Source organism: Sorex araneus, chromosome 3, assembly GCF_027595985.1.
Source record: "Sorex araneus isolate mSorAra2 chromosome 3, mSorAra2.pri, whole genome shotgun sequence".
NCBI lineage: Eukaryota > Metazoa > Chordata > Mammalia > Eulipotyphla > Soricidae > Sorex > Sorex araneus.
In genome coordinates this window covers 83,964,621-83,985,664 of record NC_073304.1, presented here as the reverse complement: position 1 = coordinate 83,985,664, position 21,044 = coordinate 83,964,621, and the positions used below count along the sequence as shown (strand labels likewise).

General features: G+C 36.7%; 1 protein-coding gene across 1 annotated transcript in view; it reads right to left on the bottom strand.

The window, feature by feature from the left end:
• SPRED1 (sprouty related EVH1 domain containing 1) overlaps positions 1-21,044 on the bottom strand; it is an 83,594-nt gene that overhangs the window by 12,955 nt on the left and 49,595 nt on the right. The window contains exons 3-5 of the mRNA XM_004609559.2: positions 16,937-17,105; positions 14,510-14,559; positions 5,377-5,517 (exon numbers count right to left, since the gene is read on the bottom strand). Coding sequence (XP_004609616.1) covers positions 5,377-5,517; positions 14,510-14,559; positions 16,937-17,105 — 360 coding nt within the window. The remainder of the gene's footprint in view (positions 1-5,376; positions 5,518-14,509; positions 14,560-16,936; positions 17,106-21,044) is intronic.

Below are 21,044 nucleotides of genomic sequence, written 5' to 3'. Positions count from 1 at the left end.
ATGGTCTTGGTTAACATGATGAACTCAGTCTCACTCTTACCCTGTTCATTCCATTCTAGGCCGTGGGTCCCAATGTGGAGTTCTTCGGATGACTTTCTGAATGGTCCTATCTTGCCATTAAAATCACCAACAATCAACCTGTACAAGGTGTGGTCTTCTTTATGGAACTTCTCCAGCTCCATGTAGAATTTCTCAATTTCTTCTTCATCGTAGTTTGATGTTGGTACGTAGATGACGAAGACAGAAACTGCCGGCAATGAGCCACATCTACTCAAACGTAAGCATCCGATTCGAGTTGTTAGGTAACACTTATGAATAAATAAGTTTATTCAGATTTGTAAACTTATGAATAAGTTAATTCATATTTTCTTCTTAAAAGTTTCTTCTCTTCACTCTTAAGTCTTAACAATTGTGGAATTTACCTATTTCATGTAATTTTTTTAATGTATTAGCACAGAATTGTTCACAATACTAATTTTTAAAATATAAAAAAGGAATTTTTTTTTAAAGCTTTGGGGCCATACCTGCCAATATTTAGGGGTTGCTCCTGGGTCTGTGCTCAGGGAATTACTCCTGGTGGTACTCAGAGGAACATATGAGATGGCAATTGATTACCTGGTACACCATGTTCCAAGGCATGTGCCCTATCACTTGCACTATATTTCCAGTCCCTCTTCACCCCCCCATCCAAAGAAATATAGTTTTTGAAACAAACTTCACCAACTTATCATTGACATAATTTTATACTTTCATCTATGTGTGTAGGTGTCAGCATCTTCACATAAGAGAGACTCCTCCCATATATAGAATAAAAAAATAACATAATAAGGGAGCAATATAGTCCAAGTCATCGGAACTGAAAATTCTGTCTACAGAACTGAGCTTAAATGGAAGAAGGGGTCCTTGAGACACTGGTGGAAGGAAGTAGGCTCTCTGGTAACGGATACGTAGTATTAGAATAATGAATATATGAAAAATATGATTAATAGTATCGCAAATCCTGGCACCTCAATTAAAACTTTTAAAATTTTAAAAAATATAGTACACATGCATAAACTAAAGCTAATTCTTATCCCCAAAATGAGGGTGCTACAACTGTGAAAATTTTCAGGGTTATATTAGTAAAGGTGCTTTGAACAATAAATCTAACACATATTAGGCACTGACTACAGTAAAGAATACCACCCATAATCATCAGATTCTATGAAATACGAAGCTGCTTATTTATCATGGGAACATTTACTTTATTATTACATATTATGCCATACTTGGCAGGGCACAAAAGACTAGATAGATGCAGTGCTAGGAGTCAAACACTGTGTCAGCTGCAGCTGCATACAAAGCAAGTGCCTTAACATCTGCATTATTTTAAATATCATGGCAACATATTAATCTGAACTAAGGAGGGGGGAGAAAAAGAAGAAACAAGTATCATTTCTAGAAATATCATCAATAATTTAGTAATTACTAAATTCATGATTAGTCAAATTCTTAATGACTGCATGAATTTTTCACTGATAGTAATGAGAATTTGGCATGTTTTACTAATGGAATCAAAAGCACTTGGTAAAGCTCCCAAGCAAGCACTATAAAATCTCATTCTTATTTTACACTTTCCCCTCAATTTCTAAGATAATTACAGGTGGAACAAATGTTTAAACCTAAATGTAAATGTTGTGCATTTACATAATTATTAAAAATACTAAGGATTAGAATTAAAGTCACTAACCCTACTCTTGTCCTCCCCACAAGTAGAAAAGATTTTTAGAAATGTCACTGTTGTCTTTGGTAATTTTTTCCCTTTCTGCAAAAGGTAATAAAAGACACCAGGCTGAAATACTTGCAGGGTTCATTGTGCCTTCTCACAGTTACTTCGATGTAGAGGGGGAAAATGTCAAGAATCAACATTAATTTCAATTCTACGAAAACATACTGGATAAACAGACACATTACAAAATAGTAATCTTCTTACAAAAAGTGTGTGTGTGTGTGTGGGGGGGGACCTTAAGCAAAAGATAAAAAACTGGCTTGTCTGATAAATGGTCAACATGAAATGCAAGGACTATAAATTAATGTGATGTATATGGATAACTTCATTTAATAATTAAAATTTGTGGAGTTCATGCCCAATTCAATCAGCTTAATCAATGACTGAATAAATAGCAGTAATCCTAGATTTAAAAAAAATAAATAAAATAATTAAAATTTACTTGTCATACTTGTAATGACATAATTTACTTGTCAATCTTATACTTGGATACCATCTAAAAAAGAAATTGGAAGTGTGACACTGACTATTCAATTTACTAAATGTAGGTACTATGAACACAACAAAGACAAAACCAGAACATCTCACATAACTGTTTTCATTTGTAAGGTTACCATTTTAATTTGTAATTCTTTATTCACTAGAATTTCTACAGGGTTAAAGTATAATAAATAATCTAATGCAGTCTGAAATAAGCACCAGCACTGTGCCTTAAGAGTCTGACACAGATTTTAGGAGGATTGTGAAATCACTGCTCTCTGAGCAATCCAGTCCCTGAAAGCCTAGTCACTTTCAAAAGCCGCAGTGTTCAACAAGGAAAAGCTTATGCCCCATACAGGATCCATGCTGTCATCATGACTCTTACTGAGACTAATTTATTGTAAGTGACCCACATTTCCTGGAGGTTTAAGAAATTACAATCTTTAATTACTCTGGCCAGGCAACCTTCCCTTTCTTCCCAACTGGGACCATAAACAGCATAAAAACTAACCAAAGCTTATTTTTCCTGTATCTTACCGAGTCTCTAATTCAGTTATAAGAAAATTAATAGGTTTATAGAACAATCTCTGGGCTTTGAAGATTTCACCTTAAGCCAGATCAATACATCAACCAACAAAAGTCAGACCAATTGGTATGTTCTATCTCCAAACAACAGACAAGCTCATGAGCTTATTTCTGCATGTGGTGGCATATGTTCAAAATCCTATGAGGCTAGGCCAATTACTATTCCTCATCTAAGGCAAAGTCGAAATAACACCTAAAATAATCTGATCTTTTATAGGGTTTCCTCGGGTCTCCACCTGAAGAAAACTTAACTAGTTGTCACTTTCATGGAACCCTGAAAGTTCTCTTTGGATATTCCATATCCAATCTACTATAGCTTACCTAACCATCTATGCTATATCTAATCATTTCTCATTACTTCTTCTTACTCAAACAGATCTTTTATTATAGCCTTTAAGTTGTTCCTAATTCCACACTGACCATATTCTATTTCCTAAATAATACCCAGTTTTTAACTTACACATGATACTTTAATTACAAATTAAAAACCTGCCCTATATCACACTAATAGCAACATCACTCACCAAAGTATAATTACACAAGGCTTTCTATTTCTCTAAAAACTGAATTCCTTATAATATCTCTCCCAGATTTTCATATGGCTGATTTTATATTAGGGGGCATCGATGCAAGGCATCGATCCCTGGTAATACATGGCTTCGCAAGATTGCTATTTGTAGACTTGGAGGTCCCCATACTTCACAGAGTGGTGGCCTTGAAGGTTCCTGATCATTACAAGTGTGGTCTTGGGTCCCCGGCACCACAGGGCACAGCACCACATATTTTAGGCCTTGGCACTAATATACTGACCAGGTTTGCCAAAGAGAACCAGGAGTATACGTCCAGGCACCCTGAGAACCGTGCGTGGGGCATACCCTCAACAACCCATGTCTATATAAATACCTCCTCGGAGGCTTTTCCAAAGCCTTTTTCTATAGAATCCTGTCTCAGTACAATTTCCCATGACTTTGCTTCACTGCCCTTAAAACTGTCTAAAATGCAATTTGTTAACATATTTGCCTACTGACACTAGCATCTGCATCATTTGTATTTCTTTCCCTTTCCCCTGCTTCCTTTTATTATTCTTATGGGGCTGGAGAGATATATCTTGCACATAGCCAACCCAGGTTTGATCCTTGGTACCCTATGGTCTCCAGGATTTAAAAACTGCATTTGCCTGCATCTAAAAAATTCATAAAATAATATCTATATTACATATATGTATCCTACATATATATGTATTCTACATATATGTCATATATGTGTAATATATATATGACAAATATACGTAATATAGATATATGTAACAACACTGTTGTCCCATTGTTCGTCAATTTGCTCGAGCGGGCACCAGTAATGTCTCCATTGTGAGACTTGTTGTTATTGTTTTTGGCATATCAAATACGCCACAAGTAGCTTGCCAGGCTCTGCCATGCGGGCGGGATACTCTCGGTAGCTTGCAGGGCTCTCCGAGAAGGACGGAGGAATCAAACTTGGGTCGGTTGCATGCAAGGCAAACGCCCTACCCGCTGTGCTATCGCTCCAGTCCATATATATGTATAGATATATAAAATATATGTTTTACAAACCTCTCTCTAAAGTTAGAAACAGATTATCTTGTTCTATTTGATTGTTTTGGGGCCATACCTGGCAGTGCTCAGGATTTACTCTTGGCTCTGTGATCAGGAATCATTCCTGGCAGGGCCTGGGGGCCATGTGTGGTGCTGGGGAATAAACCAGGTTTGGCTGCAAGCAAGGCAATCACCCTACCTGGCATATTATCACTCCGGCACTGTTCTTTGTTTTTAGGGTCCCACCTGGCAGTGCTCAGTTCTTATTTCTGGCTCTGCACTCTGGGATCTCTCCTAGTAGGCTCCAGAGACCACTTTGGGTGCCAGGGATCAAAACCATGTCAGCCAAGTGCAAGGCAAGCATTTTAACTGCTGTACTGTATCACTCCAGCCCGAAGTTACTGCTCCTTCTTACAAAATATGGAATTAGTTTAGATTATTAGGTCTAGGCTGGAATGCCACGTAGACTAAAGGTCTGAATCTGATATTCTAATAGTCACAACATAACTATAAAATGATGTCACACAAAGACTTTAAACCATGCAGATATAGAATGAACAGATGTTTAAAGAGAAATGGGGATAAATGCTCATAGGTGGATGTGGGGAGGAAGGGGAGGGAATGAGGAGGGAGCTATCTAATGACTTTCCAGATCTTTTTAAAGAGGCTTAAGTGCATTCATTTTTAAAATAACAAGAAATGAGAAAGCTTTCCTTGGTTAGGAATGAGTGTTATCGGCAACCAAACGAGCCTAAATTTATCAAGTTAATCGAACTGGAGGATAACAAGATTAGGAGTAAGTTTAGAGTCAATAAAGGATTTAAGTTTTGTAATACACGATTTTTCCCCAAGGTGATGTTTTAATTAATTATTTTTCTTTCAACAAATGTTTACTGGATGCTACCCTATTCTGAATTTTTTTAATGCATCTAATTTTGTACATGTGAATACTGCACATATTTATCTTCTTACCTGATTTTGTAAATAGCCTCTTCTGGCATTCAAATCCTCAAAGGGAGGTCTGGAGCTTCTAAAAGGCTCACTGGTGACAACTGTGTCTTGCTGGAAATGATGATCTTTCACTAGAGAACTGGAGGAATCTTCTTCAACTGCCTAAAAGAAACAGCCTCAAATTCATCAATTGCCAAGGGGAAAAAAAAGATACATATATTTTCACTCTAACAAGTACTTAGCAAATCAGTATGTACAATGAACTCTATCTCACTAAGAACGGGCAACTCCCCGAACTCAAATCTGTATACCTTGTTTAAATATAAAATTTCAAAAATCAACTTTCTGAGCAAAATGAGCTCTTTTAGAAAGGAATCTAAGAAGAATTAGAATACTAAATCTGCTAACTAAAACAGCCAACTTTAAAAAGATCTTCATTATAATTTAGACTGACACTGGATACACCTACAATAAATTATTAGAATGAAAATACAATTCAAGTGCTAGTTTGCAATTTTAAGAACTTTGAAAAACAGAAAGTAGGTAACAAGGACTGTATACAAGGAATTTAAAAACCGCTATGTGTGGGGGTTGAGAGGGAGGAAGAGACAGCATAACACAGCAGTGCCAAGCTAGCCCTGCTCCTCAGCCATCCAGGATTTCCACTTAGTCTGCTGCCTGATCTGAGGAGGAAAATGCAGTGTCAGTGTCATTTACCTACACTATAGAATGAAAGTATTTTGCTATTTTCCAAAACAACCATCTCTAACATTCTTATATTTAAAATTAATCAAAACTAAATATTTGTTTTTGAGACACACCTAGTAATGTGCTCAAGGCTAAATCCTGGCAGTTCTTAGTGATCCACACACTATACTGGTGATTCAATCGAGGACTGGCCACATTCAAAGCAAGTGCCTTACCTCCTATACTCTCTCTCCAGTCCAAAATCAAATCTTTCTTAATTTGGATGAATACAAGCGTCACAACTCAGTCAAACTTGAATAACTTGCACTGAACTAGAGTCCCTTAAAGAAGAGTAGTACAGGGCTGGTGACAGCATAGCAGGTAGAGTATCTATCTTGCATGCAGTAAGTATATCTGGGTTTAATCCCTACATTCTATATGGTTATCCCAACTCCACTAGGAGTGACCCCTGAGTGCAGAGCTAGGAAGTAAGACCTAAGCACTGCTGCAGGATGGGTGTCTCCCTTCCACCCCAAAGAAAATGACGCTTTTTTAAAAAAAAAATTTATGACCGAAAATGCCAAAAAACTTCCACAAGAACACAAGTCTAATAAATGATATGTACAATGACTATACATATATATGCATGAGAGGCCAGAGAGCCTGCAGGGCACTTCCCAGGTTTGTTTGCCAGCACCCCATTCGGCCCTGTCAGCTCCAATAGGAGCATACCTTGAGCGCAGACTTGGAAGTAAGCCTTGAGTCCCACCAGTGTGGATCCCCAAATTCCCAAAAAAAAAAAACCAAAAAAAAAAACACCAACAAACATATTTGAATGAGTTCTAGCTTCAGAAAAATCCTCTGCAGTAGTGCTATGTACCCACTTTAAATGTTTTTATTTTTGTGTTGGCAAAGGCTCATTTATCTTATCTATAAATCAACCCATACCAATATTTAATGTACCATGGAAACCTGTTTTAACTATCAGGAGTTGGTGTAATTATTAGCCTATGGTTGCTAAGAGATTATTTATCTTTTTCCTTTTCCAAGACTACTATAGCAATTTTGTCTTTAGAGGCAAAAAGATACCAGGGTAAAACAAAGTAATTCTAGCTGTAGCTCTCCATTAGAACATTAGGCTAGATAACAGCTCTAGAGAAAATAAGAACACTGCTTCTTCTCTTTCCTTCTATTCAATCTGGGGCTATATGCACACACATTTACATACATACACACACTACTATTATGCATATCTTTTAAATGGATGATTCCAAATCTATTAAATGGATGATTCCAGATCTTTTAAATAGATGATTCCCAATAAATAATCAAATGACATATCACTCAACAACTTCATTTATATAATTGCATATCTAAAATCATAGATTTGAAAATGTGTGGCTGGGTCATATTCAACAAATGAGGATTTTATTGATAAAGGGTTTGTTTTTGTTGGGGGGGGTCATACCCTGAACGTGTTTAGAGCTTGCTTTTTTTTTTTTCCAAATGGAATCACCACGAGATATGTATAGTCAAAAAGTTGTTCATGATTGGGTTTCACTCCTACAAAGTTCCAATACCCATTCCTTTACCAGTGCGCAATTCCCACCACCAATGTCCCCAGTTTTCTACCCACCACCCTCTCCCCACCAGCCTGTGTCTGTGGTAGGCACTTTACCCCTCCCCTTGCCTTCCCCTCTCTTGCTCTCTTTTTCGTTTTGGGCATGATGGTTTGCAATACTGGTACTGAAAGATCATTATGTTTGTGCTCAGGGCTTACTCTTGGCTCTGCACTCAGGGATCACTCCTGGCAAAGCTCAGGGGACTATAGGGAATGCCAGGGATTAAACCTGGGTCAGCTGTGTGCAAAACAAATGCCCTACCTGCTGTACTATCGCTCTGGCCCCAATCAAACTGTTTTTAATGCTTGATATATTACAAAAAATGTGAGGATTTAAAAACAGAATTAAATGTTTGAACTTCTAAACAATAACATTTGAGTATTTTAAATCATACTCCAAATTTTGCAAACAAAAAAGGTATAGAAAAGGAGAAAAAATTACAATCTTACTAACATATCAAAATCATCATTAACATTTTGATGTAATTTCCGTCAGCCATTCAATTAAAATCTGACAGTTGTCTCTAATTCTGTTCATTGCTACTTTTGGCTAACTTAAGGATAATAAAAAACTACCCACCCTCTGAGCTAAATTTTTTCCATCTAAGACCTTTCTCTAAAAACAACAGTAACATATAGTATTTTCTTTCTTTTTGTACCACACCTAGCTGTGCCCAGAGATTACTCCTTGTTCTCTACTCAAGTATCACTCCTGGCAATGCTTGGGGGAGGCAAATACAATACTGAGGATTCAAACTAGGTATAGTCATGTGCAAGGCAAATACCTTAACCCCTGTACCATCTCTTGGCAGGCCGCCCCCACCAGCCCATCCATAATACACAGTATAAAACATCTGAACACTGTAATGAGTGATAAAACAATATGAAATGGATGTAAGTCTGAGCTGATTTTTTTAAAAGTTTGGCAAAAAATGAAAGGAAAACAATGTCTTCATTCTAAATTAATTGACAAAAAAAAAAAAAAACCACCCAACTACCTTTTTACTAAAAAGTTAGTCTGGTATTATTTATTTTGTTCAGTAGTGGTAGTTACACAGCTTCAGATAACCAGTTTAGTCTTTCTAAATATTGAAACAGTAAATTATCTTTCCAGTATTTTATTCTAGGAGTACAGTCAGAAATGTAAACTAAAAGTGACGTAAAAGGCAATGTGAAATAAATGTTCAACAAGTCGTCACTGACTAGACTAACATACACACATATGCATACATACAAATACTTACATGATATAATGGGAAAAATACAAAGACTCAGATTGTGTATGTGTGTGCACTCTACCACTGAATCACACCCCTGAGCCCAAACGAGATATAATTTTAAATTTAAATGACTAAGTTATGAAACCTTTCCAAGATATGAAATAGAAAAATGAACCAACAGTCTGTTTACTTATGATAGCTGACGACACTGAATTATTCAAAGTATAAAGTTGCTCACCAACAAAAACCTAAATGTCTTACAAACTATCGAAATATTTGTTGAATTTATAATACTTAAAATGCGATTTCCAGGGGGCTGGAGATATAGTAGAGCAGGTAGGGTGTTTGCCTTGCACACAGCCAACCTGGGTTCAATTTCCAGCATCCCCCATAGAGTCTCCCCCCGCAAAGCACCACCAGGGGTGCAGAGCTAGAAGTAACCCCTGTGCATTGCTGGATGTGACCCAAAAAGCCAAAAAAAGAGGAAATTTCCATTCCACTTTATTTAGCATCTTCATATATAAAATGAAATGCATATTGTTTATATTTCCTGAGTTTCAGAAGAATGACTCCTATATCATGAAAACTCATATATCATTAAATAAATAACAAACAAAGGTAAATTTAATAGTTTGGCAATTTTAATTATGAGTATTATTTTACATTTTACCAAATATAAAATATTCAAAAAATTGCCTTATATTATTACCATTTCCCTCTTCTCATGATAAACATTTAAATTACATAATTAGGCTCATTAGATTTAAACTTACTTCTTGGCTATGAAAGAGATGGAGACCCAGTCCCGATCTCAGGGCTGGGTCCTCCCCATTTTCCAGTAGCTTGGCAGCCACATCCACAAACTGCCTCCTCCTCCCCCGCTCCCTGTAAACCCATCAATGGCCAAGTTCCAGAGACTAAAAAACAACGCTCCTGGAAGCTCGAGGCTGCTTATAGCTTATTTCTCCCTCTCAGAGAACCTGGCAAGGTACCGAGAGCACACAAGCTCTCCGTGGCATATTTGACATGCCAAATACAGTAACAATAATGGGTTTCATTCCCCTTACCCTGAAAGAGCCTCCAATGTGGCACTGCTGGGAAGAACAAGTAAAGAGAGGCTGCTAAAACCTGAGAGGTAGAACGAATGGAGACATTACTGGTGCCTGATCGAGAAAATCGTTTATCAATGGGATGACAGTGATGAAAGAGAAAGAGAAGCAAGATATAGTATCACCTGTACTGAAAAATAAAATTTAACCTAGATAGTGTCTAAGAACACTGGGAAAGAAAGAATAGAATTAAGTGAGCCATAACTTCAAATACTACCTAAAATTCTAATTAAAGAAAAAGTTAAACTTCCCTTTAAGTTTATTGTCAAGTATTAATGCATAATAAATTATCACAACATAACTTTAAGCAACTTTTGTTATCTTATAGTTTCTGTGAAGTATTTAGGAGAAACTTAGTAGAACGGTTCTGGTTCATAAGTTTTTTTGTTTTTAATCAGGTTACATTATATCTACCTGTTTGTAGTTTTGTGAAGGCAAGCTACAGGCCAGATGACCTGCCTCCAAGATGACTTTACTGGTTGTTAGAAAAGCTCTAGTTCTGCCTTGATTCTTCGCAAAATCTCTTTATGGTACCTACTTAAATATCTGTACAAAGTAGCAAGCTTCTACAAAGTGAGTGATCCTAGAGAGCACATATTTGGCTTACTACTCCCTTTTCAAAATTAAAAGCAAGCCAACAAAACCCGAAAATATAATCACAACACCTACAGCCACCCTGAAAATCTACCTTCTTTAATGGAATAGGAAGCAACCCCCTAACTCTACCCAAGGCAACACATACTCCCCTCTGAATCATTCCAGTGCCTCCTAGGGGGAGGTATCACTACTCTGGGAAAGACAGGACTACAATATATACAGAAGTATGAAAAGAAACTACCATTGTTTGTTGGATTCAGAACAAATTATTTACATTTTTCTCATATCCAAAATACACTTATCCACACCACTCCCAAGATGCCCCCCAATTTTTATCCCTTTATAGCAACAATTTCAAATCCAGAATTTTCTTCTTCCTCCCCCTTGTCCAGTGCCAAGGACCAGACCCAGGGCGTCACATATGCAAGACACATGTTTTACTGCTGAGCAAAATCCCCAGATCCAGGATGTTATTCTTTTTTATTAATTATTTTTTTAATAGTGAATCACCGTGAGGTACAGTTATAGACTTACAAACTTTCGTGTTTGCGTTTCAGTCATACAATGATTGAGTACTCATCCCTCCACCAGTGCCCATTTTCTACCACCAATGATCCCAGGACCTCTCCCATCACCTCCACCTCATCCCCCCACCTCCACCCCGCCTCTGTGGCAGGGCATTTCCTTTTGATCTCTCTCTCCTTTTGGGTGCTGTGGTTTGCAATAGAGTCATTGAGTGGCCATTGTGTTCGATCTATAGTCTATATTCGGCACGCATCTCCCAACCCGAGCAGGTCCTCCTAATACCCTTTACTTGATGTTCCCTTCTCTATCTGAGCTGTCTTTTCCCCCGGCTTCCAAGCCATGGGGCAAACCTCCTAGTCCTTATTTCTACTATTCTTGGGTGTTAGTCTCCTATTTTGTTACTTTATATTCCACAGATGAGTGCAATCTTCCTATGTTTATCTGTCTCTTTCTGACTCATTTCACTTAGCATGATACTTTCCATGTTGATCCACTTCTATGCAAATTTCACGACTTCATCTTTTTCTAACAGCTGCATAGTATTCCACTGCGTAGATGTACCAGTTTCTTTAGCCAATCATCTGTTCTTGGGCACTTGGGCTTTTTCCAAAATTTTGGCTCTTGTAAACAGTGCAGGAATGAACATACAAGTGCAGATATCATTTCTACTATACTATTTGCCTCTTCGGGATATATTCCCAGAAGTAGTATTGCTGGATCAAATGGGAGCTCAATTTCTAATTTTTTGAGAATCACCATACTGTTTTCCAAAAGGGCTGAACCAGTCAGCATTCCCACCAGCAGTGAAGGAGAGTCCTTTTCTCCTCACACCAGGGTGTTATCTTAATGTATCCATATACAGATAAAACTTTGGGTACAGTTCCTTAAAGAGTTCCTTTGGTATAACTTCTCCCAATCTAAAGTCCTGTGAACTATAAAGACAAATTATCTGCATACACCCCATCTTCCTAATACTACGGTAGGACAGATAGACCACAACTGCTTCTTGTTTATAAGTGATAAAAAATAAAGATATAAAGTAATTCTTAGACATGGTAGAAGTTCCTTGAATAGAACGTAAGATCTGAGAATTACTTCTCCACAACTCTTGGTTCTGCCCTTTGAGATCTGAATGGTTCTCATTTCTGAACCACTGCTCTATTTTACAGTGGCTCATGTTCACATCTGTCTGGAATATTTCAACTTTCCTGATACAGAAGTGCCACTTTTCAGTTCACACTGGTGCTATTTCTACCAGTGTCACTTTTAAAAGAATATACGGATCTGAGAGCCAGGGATATGGCTGAGAGGACTGGAGCACATACTGTGTATGCTGGATCTCACACTAGGTACCAACAGTTGCCAAGAGGAACATCAAAGCACAATGTCGGGAACAGTTCAGGGGCACCAATGGCTGTGGTTCCCAAAACAAAACAGTATCATGGGTCTCTTGTAAACCTTATTAGTTCACTTCATTAGATAAAATGCAAATAATCTCCAATAAGAAATTATTTTCTAACTGAAATTCCTGAAATGTTCTAACTTAAATTTCAAAATTTCTGAAGCAACAGTATAGCAGGTAGGCACTTGTCTTGCACTAGGCCAACCCAGGTTTTATCCCTGGTACCACCACATAAGGTCCCCTGAACATACCAGGAGTGATTCCTGAGTGCAGAGTCAGAAGTTAAGCCACAAGCACCATGGGGCGTGGCCCAAAAGCAAAAACCAAACATAAAAAAACAAAAAACAAAACCCCAAACCTTTACTCCTTCAAAGCACTTATAAGGCCATAATTTACTTATATTGAAGGATGATCAAAAGTATTGTTTCTCAACTGGGGGTTGCAGGAAATTTCAAGGTAACTAGGCAGCCACTGCAGATGAGGAGGTACGGGGCCAACTGAACATGGTGGGGGCAGGTGTTTGTATATAGCCAGAAAGTAGTTGAGAATCAAATGATCTAAGGCACACCTTAGATCTCTGAAGGTCACAGTAAGAATTTAGTTACACTCTTTGTTTTAATCTTTAGATAAAGCTACTCTGAGTTTCTTGAATTTGATCTTTGTGAAGAAGTCATTTCCTAATTTTAGTATAGTTGGTAGGTATACTGAGGCAGAGAATCTTCAAAACAAGTTTTGGCTCCTTTTTATTTAGAAGAAGGCCTGTCATAGCCTATAGTGGACCATAAGCAGACAAAGCAGCAATAGCTTTCATCTTCTGCTGAAAAATTTTCTCTGACCACCCAGCCTAACACTAGGAACATTTTCTACACCCTGATATTTTGTTGTAAGTGACAGTATTGCTAAACTTTTTGTCACTATACAATGAGTCCCTTTTCCAGTTTTTAAAATAGTCATTCTTCTCTCCCCATCCCACTTCCAGCATCTTTTTCATTTAAGACCATGCAGTCTCCTAAAAGGTTAACATTACAGCACCTAACTACTGGCCAAGTTCCAAAGTCTCTCCATATTTTAAAATTAAGTATATAATTACAACACCAAGGCTGAAGCATTCACTTTATTAGTTGTATACATCTATTTGTTTACCAAATAAATTATCTTCTTATCACTGCTAATGTGAATAAATGCTATTTTGTGTCATGACACTTTTATCAAGACACTAAAAATCATTTACTTAGGGCTCTCTATGTACACAGTAGTGTGAGGGTAATAAAAGTTTTATTTAAAAAAAAAAAGTCTCTCCATTCTAAAGTATTCATTATGACAGCACCACATTTTTAGGTACCAAAATTTGGACTTGTAATAAATGACCCCAATTTAGTGAATAAAGAATAAAGGTTATTTAAGCTAAATATTACTGAGGGTCACAGCTCAAGGAACAGCTTAACTAGGTGTTTCTAATTCACAGTGCCTCAAGAGGTTGCAATCAAGACACCAGTTAATGCTGTAGTCATTTGAATCCTCACCAACAATGTGATTCCAGGATAGTTTACCACACAAGCAGGGTTCAGGGACCTATATATGGTACCAGGGGTTGAACATGGGTCAGCTGTGTGCACGGCAAGCACCCTACCTGCTCTACTACCCCCGCAACCCCAACACATGCCCGCAACCCCAACACATGGACATCCTGATAGCTGCCCAAGTGTCCTTAGGAGCATTCTTCCAAGTAAGTGTACAGGGTCTTTTCATGACCTACCCTTGGAAGTCTGCTGGTTCTGGCTAAGAAGTAATCCATTAGGTACAGAACACATACTCAAGGGGAGGAAAGTCAGCTTCCCCCAAGAGAAATATTTGAAAAATTATGGGTAAGTCACTTGTGCAACCAACTGTGTAACTACCTCCGCTCCCAGGATCATAAATAGCAATGATAAAAGGAAAGAAAGTTGTCTTTTAATTAAGGCCAGTGATTTCCTTTTCAAGTCAAACTACTTACTTGTAAATCATCTTCTGCTCCTTCAGCTTCATTTTTTAATGCTGGGCATCCTAAGAAAAGAGGTTATAGTTAATTTAGCATAGAATCTTAGCATTTAATATTTTAGTACTGCAGATTATTTTATCATACCATTTTACCATTTTAGAAAACTGATTAGAGATCATTCTTGTCTGCCTGGCACCTAAACAGATGTTGGCCACTCATACTTGCTTTCTTAGAATAAACAAACTGATTGCTTTTATCTCATACAGGTAAATTCTTATTACTTAAAAATCACCCCCCCTCCCGCCCTGAATATGTATTATAATCTCCAAGTTCAATTCCCCCCCCAAATACTTAAACTGCTAAGGAGACTACATACATCACATTATCTGATGCTTAGACAACATGTATATACTATCCATTCACTTTTTCTCTAAGTGCTGAGGCAAGAAACAGCAATTACTACCCTGAATTAAGTTTTCAAATGCTTTGGGAAGAAAGGACAAGATGAACTGAATCCACAGCTATCAACAACCAATTACTGTTACAGACCTCTGTGCATCAATGTTTCTTTATGAGCCACACCTGGATGCACTCAGGGATCACTCCTGGCAGGGTTCTGGGTTATGGGTACCAGGGATCAAACCCAGGTCTGGCCCTGTGCAAGGCAAACACCCTCCCTACCTATTGCACTATCACTCCAGCCCAGATTATTTTTATTATGGAAAGTTATATAAGATAATTTAATGGGAGTGTTTAAAATCTATATACTGATAATAAAGTTAACCAGACTATTTTTCAAAATAATACAACAGGATGGATACCACAGTGATTCTAACTGGTTAAGAGTTTGTAAGATCCATGTAAAGTACCTTTTAAAAGGTTTAAACTTAATTTATTTTGCTCTTAGTGAAAGAAATAAGCTCTTATGGGAACATGAATGTAGGCTTAAAAGTAATTAAAAAATTTAAACCACCTAAATTCCAGCAGGCATGGATAATGACTTTCTCTTCGAAGTAGAGATTCTTTAACACTATTAAAATATCTGGGGAATTAAAAAAAAATATTCTGATACCAAAGTATAGTCCCAAAGCAATAATGTCAGTCTCTGAGGGGTCAAAAATAAGGGTAAAACATGTCTTTGAATTTTCAAGTTTCTTACAGTGGTTTGAGAACCACATCCATTGCTGGAAAACACATAAAGATCAGTATTCATCTTACATTACCAACACTCAAATTCAATCTGAATAATATAATCGTTCACTACGACAACATTTTCTTATCACATTTGAACTGCCTGGGAATTTATTAAAGCTCCTTTCCAATTCCGAGTGAGCCTGACTTAAGTGATAGAGTGAAAAAACTGGTCATTTTATGTTTCAAATATTAAGCAAAAGCTCAACAAGTCACCTGGCCAGAATTAAAGGGTTCTTATAATAAAGATTTAAATGACTGCTATCATTTCATGGAAAAACCTTTCTGAATTAGAAATCAAGTATTATTTTTACCAAATTCCAGTATTTTAAAGCAATTAAGCTATTTAACCAATTTCATCCATTAACATTACTGGCTGTTAGTATGCATTTCTATGTATTTCTCCGTAGTCTGTTTCATAATTTAGTTTATTTATTTTAATTTTCCAACTGAAAAGCTGTATTCAAAAATATAAATCACAATACTATCTGGCATATTTTGAATCATTTGCTTTATATAGGTTATTGCTACTAAGAGATAATTTTCTTTCTCAAAGAAAACAGTGGGGCCAGAAGATAGGAAGGTGCTTGCTCTGCCTGTACCCAATTCTGGTTTAATCCCCAGCAATATATACGGTCTCCAGAGCATCACTAGGAGTAGTTCCTTAACAGAGAGCCAGCAGTAAGCCCTGACAGTTATGTGTGGCCCAAAGCTCCCCCCAAAAGAAAAAGATAAAATATTAATAGCAATATTAGTTAAAAGGATTTTAGTAGCAGTCATACATATAACTTTTCCTCCATTAGAACCTCCATGCTTTATAATTAATAATCTTAACTGACAAGATATAAAAAAATCAGCCATTAGTCAATAACATGAGATTAAGAGTGCTACCACAGAATAACTGGAATTTATTCTATGAATTCTAGTCTATCATTAAGAAAGATATATCATTGCTTTCACATAGACAAACACAGAAAGAGAGAGACCTCAGTGGTATTCTGACTGCTCTCTACACCTTCTAGCTCTTTTTAAAAATAGTATTTGAATTATCTTAAGGCATTTATTGATAGGCTTTTAAAGATAATAATGTACTTGGTACAGACTTTGATGTAGCAAACATAGAATAGATCCCAAAGTTCATTAATTTATCTTCACCAATAGTGAGTTTTTAACACATCACAAAAGTTGACCTGTCTAAAGTTCACGGTATGCAACAGCAAAACAAATTAAGAAAAGTCAAAGGAAACCTACCTTGAGAAATATCCTCTATAGCTCTTCGAATACCTCTATCAAAAGCCCTAGCATCGGCAGGACTTTGAAAGGTAAGGCCAAACTTCTTGTCATCTATCTTCCAGTGGTGAAATGTTGGAGTGACCTTATTGTAAATGAGGTCTTTTTTAAGCATACATTCCAAAACCACCTGCCAAAAGTTAAATGCCAAAAATTACTATACATATGTTACACACATTCCAAAGTAGCTCCTAAATATAAACAGATTAGCAAAACGATTTTATGTAAATTTTTCCTTTTGGGGGTAACAGGGTGTCACAATTCCAATTTAGCTTTTGTGGTGAATGCATCTGTGAAGTAGAGCTTAAGAAGCAAGATCTCCATACTGTAAGAAATACTGTTATTAAAGTATACCTTTTGCCTGAGCATTCAACACAAATATGAAAATGGAATCAAAGAGCACTCTGGGAAGATGGCAGAATAAAAATATCAGGAATATGTCTCTATACCGCCCCCTCCTGTCCCTTTCTCCCCTATCCCTCAGAAACTGCACTTGAATCTAGGGTGAAACTGTCGGTGGGAAAGGCATGCTACTTCCATTGAAAGACATGACAGCAAATCAGGGTAAATTTTGGTCAATTTCAACTATGAGCACAGCATTTACTGTTCCATATTCTGTCACTTTAGCAAGTAACTGTGTACTTAAACCTGAACACAGCTTTAAAGGAGCTATGGTAAAAAGAACCTAGCCCTCCAAACTTCTGAGGTTTTTGTTTTGATCAATGCACTTTTGAGAACAGAGGTAAAGAAGTTAGTCATTGTCATTTCAATGTTGTTTTAAGATCCTGAATGAAGTAAATGTCAAAGTATTTAGTGGGCGTGTTTTGGGGGGTGGGATGGCAAGACGCTAAAGGCCAGAGCATTAAAAAACACAATTACAGGGGCTGGAGAGCTAACAGAGATTATAGGGCACTTGTCTTGCATGCAGCCAATTTGGATTTGATACTAGGTACCACATATGGTAGCCCAAGCCAAGGCAGGAGGATCCCTGAGAAGAGCAAGCTCTGGTCCACAAAACAAACAAAAACGAAACAACAAAAAACCAACTGCACAGAAAGGATCTATTAATGCAAGAGACTATGAAAGTCCTGAGAAAGGCCCAAGGTAAGGTAACGAGTTTCCATTTCAGGATGTTCACTGGCATGGAGACAGTCTACAACAATCAAAGAAAAATAATAACCAAAAAACTGTAAATTCTGGGAAATAAAACAAACCTAATTTCCAGAGTTACCACACTATAAAGTTCAAATACAGAGTTCAACTAAAAATCAAAATGCATATAATAAAGCACTGGCCACTGAAAGAACAAACTATCTGAGAGAACTATGTAATAAAGGCTTTAAAGGGGACTTAAGATACTCCAGAGAAAAATGAGACCTGAACAAAACAGAAACAGCAATTTAAAAAACAAAAACCAAAACCACCACAACAACCAGAAAACAGAAAAAACCTGTAGCCACGGAGACAGCTCAAAAGTAGAGCAGAGGAGGCCCCAGCATGTGCTTAAGACTCTGAGTTTGACCCCTGGAATCACCAGCCATTCCAGTTACTTCTGGGTGTGGTCCCCATAAATTAAAAAAACTTAATACTTAAGTAAACTACACTGGAAGCTTTAAAACAACAGTGACGAAAAACTGAATAAGACATTAACAGAGCAGACAAAACTGCAATGTGAACTATAAATTACATAAAAGCACTGAATTGGTTTTAAATTTAGTGGATTTGGGGGTGATACTGAAAATCTTCAGTCTTTTTTCAATCTAGAAAAATTTTTTAAGTCTTTTTTTGTTTCATGACACTTAGGAAATGTTAGCTGGAAGTAATTTTTAAAAACTAAGTTGTATAACTGTATAATCTGATAGATTACAATATAAACAAAACCACTGAAAATCAATTCATAGTTGTTTAATCTTGTAATTATCTTTTTCTTTAGTTGTTTATCAATTACATGATACACATACTAGGTAATGGTTAGTTACTACTGTTCTCTTCCAAGTCCCATACACAAATATGCCACGAGAAGTGAAATCAGTCATGGTAGAAATATGTTAAGACTACAAATCACTGCCCTTTGCAACCCCTCTCCTCAAAAGCTATTAAGGTTTAACCAGTATCACTGAATATAAGGAGTTCTTCTGACACTAAGATTTATTCATTCTGAAATAGTGACCTTATTTCAATAAACTGGCTAATTCCTGTCCCACCTGCTGAATCACCTCCACAGTCTTTCTTTCAATTCTTTGATGATACTACAGATGTAGAATTACCATGGGACCCAGGGTTAGTATAAAAACACTAGCACATAATCACATCAGTTTACACAGATAAACTATTTGCCAAAACATTTTAATAATATAATAACATTAATTTAGAAATTTAGTATGTTAAAATTGATGCTATGAGTTATCACAGTATTTTTTCCCATCTACATAGTGAGAAAAGTATGTATTCTGAAGAACAATTCTAATCTGTAACTGCTTTAAGAGAATGAGAAGGGGAAGAAAAGTAGCTCAAAGTGGAGGAGTATATATTTAGACTGTTCAGGGACCCAGAGTTCAATTCTCCCTATTGCAAGAACCCCAGTACCATTATAAAAAAACCAAATAATGGAAAAAGAAATAAAAGTTTAAGAAGACATAAACAGAAAGTAGTTGTATGAAAATACCAGAGGTGCCAGAGATTGGACCTGGGTCAACTGGGTGTAAGGTAAGCACATTTTCCACTGTATATTACCTATAATATATTTTCTAACATATGGGATATAAGAGTGTATTTTTGTCTTTTAAGGAAAAAATAAATCTTCTAAGCCTATTCAGATTTCCCTTAACTTTTCATTTAAAAAAATCCTCATTCTTATGAAACTGTATATTTGCATGATTAATCTATTTGATGCAAATTTTTAATGTATTAGGATATTATTCATAATATTTTAAAAATTTATATACCTGGGGCCTGGAAAAACAGTACAGTGGGTAGGGCACTTGCCTTGTATGGGCCAACCCAGGTTCAATCCCCAGCACCCCATATGGTTTCCAGTACCATCAGTAGTGAATCCTGGATACAGAGCCAGGAGTAACACCTGAGCATCACCAGGTGTAGCCCTCAAACAAAAAACAAAACAAATAAAAATCATGTACCTGTAAAATTTCTACCTTAAATCAATTTATTATTGATTTATAATTTTACATAGTTTCAGTTTAGCTTTATTGATCTATGTGTTTAGATATAGATCTTTCATCTAAAAAAAAGTAATCTTGGGCGAGAGGTAATATAGTACAGCATGTAGGGTTTCTGCCTTACGCCTGGCTGACCTGGGTCCTATTCCCTGCACCACATGTAGTCCTCTGTGGCCCACCAGGAGTTATACCCGAGTGCAGAACCAGGAATAAGCCCTAAGCATCTCTGGGGTGTGCATCTCCTAAACATAGTAAGATCTCATACATGGAACATACACAAAGGGAACAAATGAATAAAAATTATTTTAAGTCTATAAAATACATCAACTCGAATCTATCTTATACCTAAAATGTAATTTATTACATTAGTAATATGAGCAAACTGCAGGTGAAGTTTCTGCATGAGACTGAACTGAAGTTGATATTAGCATAATTAAGTTGTCATACCTTAGGACATTCTATGCAATCCCCAAGGAAATTCAAAAGACATCAATCAAGTATTTTCAAAAGGAGATTAAAAAAAAACTAGAAAATTCAATTAAATACAATGAAAGAAAATGGAGGAAATACTAAATTACTAAAAACAGGCTTTAAGATGGATTTTTAAAATAACAAAAAGTCAAATGTGACTCCAATCACTTCAAATTTATATGGACTGAAATAACTGATCAAAGGTTGGAGTGATAGTACAGAGGGTAGGGTGCTTGTCAGCGTGCAGTATTGTCCTGAATTCCATCAGGAGTGATCTCTCAGTGCAGGCCAGGAGTAATCCCAGAGCACAGCTGGGGTGTGGCCCCAAAACAAAACAAAATACCCAATAGAATCAGTCATATTTAGTCTCATAGCAATGACATAAATCCTCTACAGTGTTCACTAAATGAATCCTATATCTC